Consider the following 12,355-nt stretch of genomic DNA (forward strand, 5'->3'; position numbering starts at 1 on the left):
TATATCTTTTTAATTTTTTTTTTTTATAAAAAATATGGATGAGGCCTAAATGGTACCATAAACCTTAATAAAAATTTGTATTCTATTGACCTATTTTTGAAATAAATTAAATGTTAGAGACAAAAGTGTAATATGGGCATAGAATTAAGACTATACATGTAGAAATCCCTTTTTTCAAAACTTTAGTCCCACTATTATTTAAAACTTTGGGCCGTGAAGGGGAACGGTCCATTGCTCAATGTGCTGATAGGTCAAAGCCTAAAGAAAGGATCTTAAAAAACGTACACGTAAACCTTTCGGAATCCCAGAAGGTGAAATTGGAGGTATCGTCGGTATCGTCGGAGGGTTGAGTAGAAACCTCTCAAAACCCTAGAACGTGATCGGAGGCACCGTCGGAGGGCAAGGCAGTAAGCGAAGATGATCATTCCTGTGCGTTGCTTCACCTGCGGAAAGGTTAGCCATGGAGAACTCTGTTGAATTTTGAGTTTAAAATCGCGATTTCCTGTTCTCTATCTCGTCTGTGCCACTGTTTTTGGATTGCTTGCATAGGAGAACGACATAGTTTTCAATTAGTTTCGACTCTTAAAGTTTCTTGGTTTATATTTTTTCAGGTGATTGGAAACAAATGGGATCATTACCTTGATCTTCTACAGGCAGACTATTCAGAAGGGTAATGAAGTAACACTCTCGTTCTTCTTCTTCTTCTTCTTCTTCTTCTTCTTTTTTCTTCATATCGTTATATGTTTTGGTTTTTTAAACTGCCTTTTAAATTCCGTGTTGATTTTTGAAGAACGATTGTTAGTAGACAAAATTATACCCTTTTACCTTGTTATGGAGATGCTAATGTGTTCTTCCCTTTATTAGCGATGCACTTGATGCTCTGGGGTTGGTTCGCTACTGCTGTAGGCGAATGCTCATGACTCATGTTGATCTTATTGAGAAGCTTCTTAATTACAATAGTATTCCCTCTCTCTCTCACACACACTCTTTCTCTACATCCAAGCACGAGTAGTCTGATTGTTGATAGACAATTTTGCTGCCCTAATACGCTTTAATTGCTTTATGTTTCAGCTCTGGATAAATCTGATACCAGTTAGCCGGGGACAAGTTTTCTGCTTTTTCATGTGCAGCAATCAGTATTTACGATTGTATGGTGTTTGCGAAAAAAAAAAACTACAGGAATATTCAGTGCAGTGGAGGACTCGAGTTAAGCTATGTCATAGCGTTCTAGTTTGTTTACTTATTAGTTCATACGAACCCAGGTATTTAATCATCCCCGTGTTTATTAGTGTTTAGGGGTTATATATCAGAGCCATGTACCATTTTCATAGGATGTAATTACTTATTGATTTCTGTTCAGTTAGTATTGATGTTTTTATGGTGCTTTTTCATCCAGTTTAGAGAAGAAAAACGGTAGGAATATTCAGTGCAGGACTTTAGTTAAGCTATATCCTGGTGTCCCAATTTGTTTGCTTATTGATTCATACGAACCTAAGTATTTAGTCTTCTATGTGTTTATTAGTATTTAGGAGTTGTATATTAGAGCCGTGTACCATTTTCCATAGGATGTTGTTATTAATTTTCATTCAGTTAGTATTGACGTTTTTATGGTGCCTGCATCCAGTTAAGAGAAAAGAAAAACTATAGAAATATTCGGTGCAGGACTTTAGTTAAGCTATATCTTGGTGTCCCAGTTTGTTTGTTTATTGATTCATTCAAACCCAAGTATTTAGTCTTCCATGTGTTTATTAGTAGTTAGGAGTTATATATTAGAGTCGTGTACCATCTTCCATATTATGTGGTTATAAATTTCCGTTTAGTTAGTAGTAACGTTTTTATGGTGTCTGCATTCAGTTAAGAGAAAAGTAAAACTATAGGAATATTCAGTACAGGACTTGAATTAAGCTATATCTTGGTGTCCCAGTTTGTGTACTCATTGATTCATACGAACTCTAGTATTTAATCTTCTATGTGCTTATTAGTTTTTAGGAGTTCTATATCAGAGTCGTGTACCATTTTCCATAGGATGTAGTTACTTGTCGATATCTGTTCAGTTGGTAATGACGTTTGATGTGTTTGCATCCATTAAAGAGAAAAGAAAAACTATAGGAATATTCAGTGTAGGACTTAGAGTTAAGCTTGTTTACTTATTGATTCATACAAACCCAAGTATTTAGTCTTCTATGTGTTTATTAGTTGTTAGGAGTTGTATACCAGAACTGTGGTCCATTTTCATAGAACGTAGCTATGCTAGGAAGGATTTCAGTTTACTTAATTGGTTTTGTGGAATGCTTTTTTATCTGCATTATTTGCACCTACCAGATGTTTATGTCGAGTCAGTCTTGGTTTTGCAATTTCGACTAATGGATGTGACAATAGCATGAAGGAGTGATGGTCCTCTTACAGCTGTATTCTAGGTTTTGTTGTTTGATAGGATGTTTGACTTAGAAATGATATATAGACTAATACCATGGATGTCATCAGTAGTGAGGGGTCCATTGTTCCCATCTTAGAGGATTTGTACGAATGGCCTCTATTTAGGGGTCAACTCGAAATTTGGCATCATTTTAAAAGACACTCAAAATTTGGCCTTTCGACATTATCTACATGTGAAAGTATCCATTTGACCTCAAAACATGTGTGAAGGGTTGTTTCTAGCTCCTCACTTTTGCTTTTATTCCCTAGTCCTTGTTGTTGCTTATTTTTCTTTTTCATTTGTTCAAATCTTCTTCTCATTTTCTCGTCTTTGCTCCTCGCTCTCTGCTCTTGTTCCTCTCTCCTTCGTCTTATTCTTCGTCAAATATACTGCAAGTTTTTCCTTTGGGAAAGAACTGTAGATCAAATAATAAAGAGAAAAAAAAAAAAAAAAAAAGGTGGTGACAAACGAAAACCGAAAAGGGAAATTGCCTAGAGGGCTGTGTAAATGGAAGAAATTGTCAGAAATGAAAAAAGAAAAAAAATAAGAAGAAAAGTAGGAAAAGGTCAAATTTTGAGGGAACTCTTAAATAAGGGTCATTCTTCCGCCAAGTTTTCCATATATTGCATGTTCTTTGTGATAAACTGTGTCATCTACAGTAACCTAAAATGATAGTTCCAATGTCCTCTATCAAAATGAAACTAAGGGGTTGTTTGAACCAATGGTTTGGAGAATGGAGAGTAGGAGTTGTGAATTTCAATTATTGTTTAGTCTAAGGAGTTTCAAAGGGTCTTATTACTAAAAAAAACATTAGAGCAAATATCAATTTAGGCTTTGAAAGCTGTATCAATTTAAACTCTAAACTAATACTTATATTAATTTAAAATTTGAACTTTCATAAGTATATCAATTCAAGTATTAAATTAATTATTGTATCAATTTAAACTCTTAATTTTCATAAGTGTATCCATTTAAACTTTAAAGTTTCATAAGTGTATCAATTTAAATCCTCCATTTTGATACATTTAGGAAAGTTTAGGGTTTAAATTAATATATTTATGAAGTTTAGGTTTAAATTGATACAATTATTAGTTTAGGGTTTTAATTGATACAACTCTGAGGTGTAAATTGATATTTGCCTAAAACATTAATTTTATTCCTTATTAATTTTTTTACACCATGGACCCTAAGAGTTCATTCCCAAACTTTATTATTCTATGGAGTTCTCAACTCCACTTTTCACCTCAAACACCTCTTTTAATGATTTGTTAGTTGTTCCAATGTCCTCATTTGCTCGAATGCTTTGAAGGTTGATGACCAAAATATACATTTTAGAACAAAATTGTATATTATGAAAATTATGTTTAAAAGTATAAAATTAAACATTGAATTGGTTTTGAGTGATTAAAAATATGATTTAGAGTGATTTAAACGATTCAAAAATGAATTTCAAACATACATTTAAATTTTATTCATTCTTTATTAGTGTTTTAGGATGTTACTTGGTACTACTTACAACACTGTAGTAACAAAATAATGATTCAGGATTTGCCAATATATATATATATACACAAATAGACACGTGAATCAAATGGTGTTTGCCTTGTATGTTTTGCGATTAACAAATATGCACACACACATGCACACACACATACACACGAATCAAATGGTATTTTCTTTGCATGTTTTCATATTGGAAATGATAAAAGGATAGTGACATCAACATAAATAATGAATGAATTGACATTATCATTATGTCATAAGAAAAATCATGGAACATAAAAAGACCACCCCTAAACTTTAGGAATTGTATTAAGTTAAGCATAAATTAACAATCGTATCAATTTAAATAGTAAACTTTAGGTTGAGATTTGTATCAATTTAAACCCCAAACTAATAATTATATCAATTTAAACTTTGAATTTTCATAGGTATGTGAGTTTAAACTTTGAACTTTCCTAAGTGTATCCAAATAAATGGAGGGTTTAAGTTGATACAATTATGAAAGTTACGCTTAAATTGATACACTTATAAGAGTTCAAGGTTTAAATCGATACAGTTATTAGTTTGGAGTTTAAATTGATACAATCGCTAAAGTTTAGGGTTTAAATTGATACAATTTCTAATGTTCAAGGTTTGAATTGATACAATTATTAGTTTTAGGTTTAATTGATATAACACCAAAAATGTAAGGGTATAAATTGATATTTGCCCTTAATGTAAATATCAAACGTAATAAACAAAATATAAAATGTCTACTAGTTTAAATATTTATGGTTAAAATACCAATTTGGTTGATGTACTTAAACTTTTGTTTCATTTTAGTCCATATACTTTCATTGTCCAATTTTAGACCCCTTACTTTTAATTCATCTAAATCCAGTCATATAGTTGTAATAAATTTTAAACTTAGTCTATCAAAGTTAGTTTCAATTAAAATTTGTTAGATAATAATAATAGTTTCATGCCGGAAAAGATACTATGTAAATATATTTTCACAATCTAAAATATAGAACCAAAATGAAATTTTAACCATTATTTTTTAATATAAAATTTCAAGTGGTATCTATTAGTAAACCCAAATTATAGCAACGAAAACAATTTTAAAAGGGGTTTTGAAGCCCAAACACTTGATGAAATGTCCCTATATGCTTCAACCATTGTTGGATAGCGACTTTAATCTCCTAAAAATTCGAATTTAAACTCGAAACGTCATAGATAAATTGTTTTATGCTAGATCATGCGTCGAGTAATCAATATCAATATATAAAAACCCTTTTCTCGTGGATATTTTATACCTTCACATCCCACAGTGTTAAACTATGCATTGGGAAATCGATATACTTGTTGGACGTCAACTCTGGCGACTAAATAGCGATCAAACGGAAGGGATGACAAGTGAACGGTGCTAAACTACGAGGAAGAAGGTGGGAGAGAGAAGAAAGAAAGAACATTTTCGTTGCACTAGACGACGGAACGTTTTTGTTGCAATCTTAAAGTTTTCTCTTATGACAACAAAGTTTTGATTAAACACAAGCGAAACATAGTATGTATTGTAGACCTTATTGTAGTAACCCAACCTCTTAAAAACCATATCAAAGCTCTTCCCCGTTGGGACTAATTTTCTCTAATTATTTGAAAGATGCAGTTACAAATATAGCAATCAAGCTCGAATTATTAATATATATAATATAATGCAAAAAATTATAGATATAATAAAATTTAAAATCAACTCTCGAAGTCTACGAGCGAGATAAACTCTTATAATTGGTGGAAATTTATCACTGATGAAATTCTATTAGGGTAAAGATTTGAAAAATCTCCATTGTATTGGGCCACACAAGAGGCCCATTAAAGCTTTGACGGCCCAATCCATGGAATAGCAATAACAATGAGAGAGAGAGAGATATTTCGAACATAATTACATATTCATTCTCCCACACTCCGCCATTCCCATCCCCCACTGCCCATTTCTGTTGGAATTTTACAGAATGTATCACTGCTTCGCTCTCTCTAATCCATCGGTAGGGTTTTAGGCTTCTTTATCTTCAATTCTCCTTCCACCCTTTCATTTCGCGCTCTCTCTGCTTCTAGGTAAACTTCTCTCAGCTTTTGCATGCCATTCTTATATTTTTGGCTCCTTCCCCTTCAATGGCCATCATTTTTTTTTTCTCTTTTTTGTGTTTAAGTGTATCATTTGCTCTCATGGGTGCCATAGTTTCCTGCAGTGTTAGATTTTGGCCACTGGGTTTTTCTTCTTTAGTTGTTTTGTTATCTGGGATGCACTTACATGGGCTTCCTCTGGTTCTTGGAAATTTGTTGGGACATGAACTGTTAACGTGTATTTGGGTTGTTCATCGTGGTTAAGGATGTGGTGTTTGATTGTATCCGGGCTTTGATCCTAATTTAGTTTTTATGTGAGATTTTAATTTTTAATTGTGCGTCTCGTTAATATGTAATCCAAATGACTATGCCGGAAGGGACAATGTGTATTTGTAGATACGGTTCAACAGTGTTTTAACCAATGGAGTACTTGGTTGGTATGAGTTAAACCTAAGATTATTTTGTTTTAATATGAGTTGCAAATTTATGGTTAGAAATTCGCTGCAAGCAGCAATTTATTCATTTTCATATATGATCTTTCAACTTCAACTAATTTGTAGCTCAAAAAGTGGATAGTTGTATGTGCTATATCAGAGGTGTGACTTGTGATAAGGAAAGTTAGCTTCCAGTATACTTATATGATATCAGACTTGTTAAAATTTAGTGTGGAGCGACATTAAGCAGTCACTCCACATGTTGCAGGTTGTTTATAATAATTTCTAAGCTGGTCTAAAAGGGTAGTCAATCTGTTTCTGTATAATCTATTAAAAGATCTTTTTCTTTTCTTTTTTTAATTCTTTTTATTATAGGCAACAGAAATTTTTCGTTGAAATCTGTTGAATGATCTCGTCAATCCATTTTTGAAATTCCAATGGCTCTTAGCTTATCCAGTTCATTCTGGAACACAAACGTTATATGGGCTGAGTCATCTTATTACTGCTCTGTTATCTTGTAGGCTTGTACTCTTGGAAAAGCTGAACTTTGTGGATTTCATGCATGCTATAAAGGGTGGGTGGACGGGGCATCCTCTTGCCCTAGCCCAGAACAATGAGGCTGAAGGGAGGAAGACCAGAATTCGGCGTTCAAAGGAGGAAAGGAAGGCAATGGTTGAAGTCTTCATAAAAAAGTAACCACTCAATGGATTTAAATTCAATTCATATTGTCTATACGATGCATGGATCAGTTAGGTTGTTGAAATTATTCATTGTTTCTGCGAGACACCTGCCATTATGTTGAATTACCAAGTGCATGATATCTTTCTTGAGAAAACCTTGTCCTCCTAGATGACGTTCTCACTCCATAATTTATCTGGCTGTTCACGTTTAAAAATGGATCATGGATCGTTGTTGTTTGGCACTTGTTCTTGGATTTATTTACGTTTCTGTTTTCTAGTTGAGATTTTGTGTAACCTTTTGGATAGGAAAATTCTAGAAACTGTTAGGTTGATAAATTCTCCTGCAGCTTAGTAGTCATGGTTATTTCCCCTTAGCATGAAGTGGGATAAAAACATAATCCAGTTAGTTGAGCTGTCAACAGGGAAATAATTATGGATGTGTTAGCTTCCACTAATCAGGATGGATAACATTTTGTTAATAGCATGTATATTGGACGAACATTTGTATTTTTGAACAATAAATAATGGATGAGCATTTTTTTTTTCTTTTTTTGTTCTCAGGTAGAACCATTGAAAATTGAGATCCTTGTGAAACAATGTTGTGTATAAGCAAAATAAAATTAATGCTAAGGAGTATAACCTTCCAATGTTGAGAGTTCAAGGAACTCAACTCTTGAAAAAAAAAAAAAGAAAAGAAATAAGAAGAAGAAGAAGTAGAAGAAGAAGAAGAAGAAGAAAAGAAGCGAGTTGTTCATTTCTTCCACTTGTTTCATGAAAAATCTCTTAAACCGAACAAACCTTGCAATAAGTGAGTTTGTTGACTGATATCCACACCACATACTAATAAAGATGAATTAAAGAGGTTAAAAACCTTTCAGAATACCTAGTATCTAAAAGCATAATTTAATTAATAACATAAAATAGGATTATGGCCTTCCCTCTCCCTTACATGACCAACCTTTTCCTAGAGGGGGAGATATTTGAAGATGATTCTGGTATTATGTGACTTGTCGTTGGGTCTTTCAATAGCAAAATTCACCAACTCCTTTGATGTGTTTTCTACAAATCTCTGTATTGATGCCTTTGAAAATGTTAGAGCTCTCTTGGACGAGGTGAAAAGGCTCTAGTTCTTTTCTTAGGTCCAGAACTGGTCTTCTTCGTTGAAACCAGCTATAGTACCAATTCACGTGGTATGTTTTGGAAAAAAAAGATATTGAAACAGAAATTATAAAGTTATTCAAGAGAGTTTAGACCTCTATGGTTGAACTTTGGAGAATATGATACTTCCCAAATTCCTCTTTAATGTCATGATTTAAATAAATACTAGGATATGAAAACAATTTCCTGTTAGAAATCCTAAAATCAAAGAAATTACTAGACCACGAGAACTCCCATTACAATAGGAAACTTATTTAACTATTAATGACTAAATCTAGACACCAATGTAATTTTTTTAATTTGTAGAAGTATGAAATCACATCATAACATCTTTGCTTGCAGGTACCAGGAATCAAATAATGGGAGTTTCCCCTCACTCAACCTTACTCACAAGGAAGTTGGTGGATCTTTCTATACGGTGCGAGAGATTGTACGTGATATAATCCAAGAAAATAGAGTCCTTGGTCCAGGAAAGTTATTAGAAGAGGAAGAACACAGAATTGATCATTCACTTGAAGAGAATCCACTCCACTCAATTGCTATTGAACCTCAATCTCCTTTAACGTTATCGGCTAAGGAAGTCCATTTTCCAATCAACTACGACCAAGATATAAATGAAGAACCAATCTTTGTTTCAGATGAGCAATGCACTACAACAAATATTCAGGGATCACAGAATGGGCCAATAATTAATGGTAGCCTGGTGGACATAAACGACAAGGAACCTGGGGAATTTATCGAGTCAGAGTTGCTAGTAAATGAACACAAGAAAGTAGAGGAAGTGGTAAAAGAGGAATCAGGAATGCCAATTAATCATGTAACTCCTTTGGCAACAGATGTTGTGGTAGAGACATTCCCATTGGATTCAGGTTCTTGGGGTGTTAATGGTTCAGATGTAAGATCTGAGATATTGATTTCAACCAGTGCCTCAGAAAAGCAAGTTAGTCAAACCATTGAGTTAGAATCAGATGTTGGCTTGTTTAACATTAAAGCTTCTGGCTGTGTAGTTGAGAAAGCAGAGGAAAACTTTGCAGGTCCATTATCAGAATCTGATATGGTGGAGGCAGCACAAATTGTTGAAACATCTAATGGATCTACTGTGAAAGAAGGTATCATTTATGAAGTTGGGGGTCCTGAGTTGGAAGTTTGCAGTGATACTCCAATATCTGTGACCTTTGAACAAGGCCAGAAATCTAGTGAAATGAAGGTGAGTGTTCTACTTTTTTCTGGCCAAGCATATAATGACTTTAATTTTCTTTTTTCTTTTTAATCTACCATCTTTTAAATTTCTGGGGCATAGGTATAACTTCTTAATGTTGACTTTTAGATTATGACAAAATAGTGTGGGGACTATTACTTGAGTAGTTTCTGGGCCAGTTGAAACTTTAGATTTAAGAAAAATAATAGAAGAATTCCTTTTATCTAAAACTTTATTGATGACATTTGGACGTTCATTTGCATGGTGATCTTGTTTCCATGTTTTTGAAATACCTACTTTTCTCGTTTGAAAAGTGCACCCTGGATTAGGCCAACCAGTTGTCTAATCAAAGTTCGTCACATGGAGAACTCTTCTTTCTTCTTTCTTCGAGTTTTATTTTATTTTATTTTATTTTGCTGTGTGATTAAGATGGGTTCAACCCAGAATGCATCCAAGCATCTCACGTAAATAAATTGTCAAACAAAATGTTCCCATCTAACCAGAGAAAACCCTGTCTTTCTTCTTTTTCTTTTGGTGGGGGAATGAGAAAGAAAAAGGAAAAGAAGAAAATGATACGTTGAACTTTGGAGTTGTTTATTTTGAGGATTTGCCACTCTTTTTGTGTTTGTAACTCAACTTTTGAAAGGCTAGTTTGCATTTGGACCATTATTGATGCTCTTTTACAGGCTCCAAATGCTTCTCCAAGTACTATTGAGAATCTCAACAAGACATTCAGCAATGGGTTTGATCAGGCCTCAAAAATCAAAGAGGAGACAGAGATGGAAAATAAAGTAGATGCTGGACAAACTGGTGGCTCCCAGAAAGAAAGCATTCCAACTTTAAACAGAATTAATCTGTAAGAATATCCAACCGCCCGCCCCGCCCCCTCCCTCCAAATTAGTCAATCATTTTACATGGTTATTGATGAGAAGATACATTTTTTCTCTTATTGCCCATTGATTTTAAGATGAAATCCCATGATTATCTAATACTTATCAAACAGTTTAACCAACATATTCATCTTCCATCTTTTTGTTTTCAGTGAATCATGGGAAGGGATGTCCAAAAACTCATCAAAAGCCGAAAACAACCCGGTTTTGGAAATCTTCAAGGCATTTATCGCTGCCTTCGTGAAGTTTTGGTCTGAGTAAATAATATGATTGTCGAGTATAAACGAATAGAGAGTAGTAGTAGTTAAATTTTCTGCCACAGAACCTGTCTGTCTTTGTACCAAGTTGCAATCGGTTACCCCGTTCACTCGAGTCGGTCCCATCGTCGATAATTACAAGGACAAAACTGGATTCTGGATGTGGGTTGGCATTTCTGTACGCTGCAGTAAGAAAGAAAGTTTAGGAGTAGGCATTTCCCACCCCTCTCAGTAGCTTGTAGAAGGGGTATTTTTCTTTTTAATCTTTTTACTGTAACCGTGAGATATGTCCCACCCTTATGATTTTATTCCAGATATGAATGGTTTCCTATTCATTTTTCATTACCATATGATAAAAAAGAGGAAGAAGAAAAAGTTGGAGTAACGTGAGAAGGAGCCTTTGATGGTAAGGTGTTTGTGTGTTAGGAGGAGGACAGGGAAACAAGAGAGAAAGGCATATACAGATTGGAGTTTTAATAGGCATCTTCTTTCCCCCTTTTTGCTCTGACCCGACATCTTATATCATATGGATCATGTAGTCACATGATTTTCTGGATTCCCCAATTTTCTAATACTACTTTTCTACCCTTTTTTTTTTTTTTTTTTTTAAATAAAAAAAATTACATTCCAAATAATGCACTCTTATTTTGATTCAATTACTAATTTAGTCCATCTACTGTCAAAGTCCATATTTGGGCTTTGAGGTTTTAAAGTTCTAAATTTAGTTTAGGCAAATCTACCCGACACATAATTGAAAGTTCAAATCTGTCTCATAACCATATGAGGGGTGTTTGTGTCCTCAATTTCAAATGGGTGTAGTTCACTAATAGTTACTACTCCATGTGGTGAGCTCTAATTATACTAATTAGTATTGTTAATTAATTATAATGGTATTATTTTAAATTTTTCTTTGTTATAATGTTTACTATTTTTTATTTATCATTTTTTTCCTCTTTGTTACCATGTTTACTATTTTCTACTCAGATCATTATAATTTAGACTAAAATAGTTTGCGCACAAAATACATATTATTATAACCTATAGATTATAATAGTCATAGACTATAATAATCAATTTAGTGCCTCAAAATTAAAAGTTTAGATCCATTTGGTTTTTGGATTTTAGTTTTTGAAAATTAATTCTATAAATACCTTTTCTAATCCTTTTGTTTTGTTATCTACTTTATACCAATGTTTTTAAGAATCAAATCAAATATGGAAAATTTAAATAAAGTAATTTTTAAACATGTGTTTTTGTTTTTGAAATTTGGTCAGGAATTTAACTCTTATACTTGAGAAAAATGCAAACCATGGTAACAAAATAGTTACCAAATAAGATCTTAACGTCTCATTACACATAAAATTTGTATATCCATTCAATCTATTAATTCTAAAAACTTTGAATTTATCAAAGATTCTTACAAAAAGTTTAGGCTGATTAAAGACACAAAAGCTAAAAAGTTAAATTTAGAAACTAAAGTCTGTTTGGATTAACTTAAGAAACAAATGTTTCTCAAAATTTCATTTTTATTTAAACAATTTTGATAAGAACAGTTTAAAATAAAGACACTAATGGTTTTCAAAATTTATTTTGAGTGGTTGTCAAATACTTGTAATTCTTTTCAAATGACTTATTTTTAAATTAAATATTCGAAAAGATATTTCAAACCTTCTCTAAATTATGTAATTTAACCTATCATTTCTTTTTAATTTCTGTTAC

The 12,355-nt window shown here is 33.0% G+C and overlaps 2 protein-coding genes across 2 annotated transcripts; both read left to right on the forward strand.

Moving 5' to 3' along the window:
* The first annotated feature begins 246 nt into the window (after positions 1-246).
* LOC120075187 (DNA-directed RNA polymerases I, II, and III subunit RPABC5) lies at positions 247-1,448 on the forward strand. The gene is made up of 4 exons (XM_039028384.1): positions 247-453; positions 612-670; positions 865-959; positions 1,072-1,448. The coding sequence occupies exons 1-4, from the start codon at positions 418-420 to the stop codon at positions 1,095-1,097; spliced, it is 216 nt and encodes a 71-aa protein (XP_038884312.1). The 5' UTR covers positions 247-417; the 3' UTR covers positions 1,098-1,448.
* A 4,391-nt stretch (positions 1,449-5,839) lies between these two features.
* LOC120076760 lies at positions 5,840-11,144 on the forward strand. Its single transcript, XM_039030662.1, has 5 exons — positions 5,840-6,010; positions 6,975-7,145; positions 8,634-9,498; positions 10,176-10,345; positions 10,532-11,144. Exons 2-5 carry the CDS (start codon positions 7,012-7,014, stop codon positions 10,638-10,640), a joined length of 1,278 nt encoding a protein of 425 aa, XP_038886590.1. The 5' UTR covers positions 5,840-6,010; positions 6,975-7,011; the 3' UTR covers positions 10,641-11,144.
* The last annotated feature ends 1,211 nt before the right edge of the window (positions 11,145-12,355 follow it).

The sequence above is a fragment of the Benincasa hispida genome, chromosome 4, assembly GCF_009727055.1.
Source record: "Benincasa hispida cultivar B227 chromosome 4, ASM972705v1, whole genome shotgun sequence".
NCBI lineage: Eukaryota > Viridiplantae > Streptophyta > Magnoliopsida > Cucurbitales > Cucurbitaceae > Benincasa > Benincasa hispida.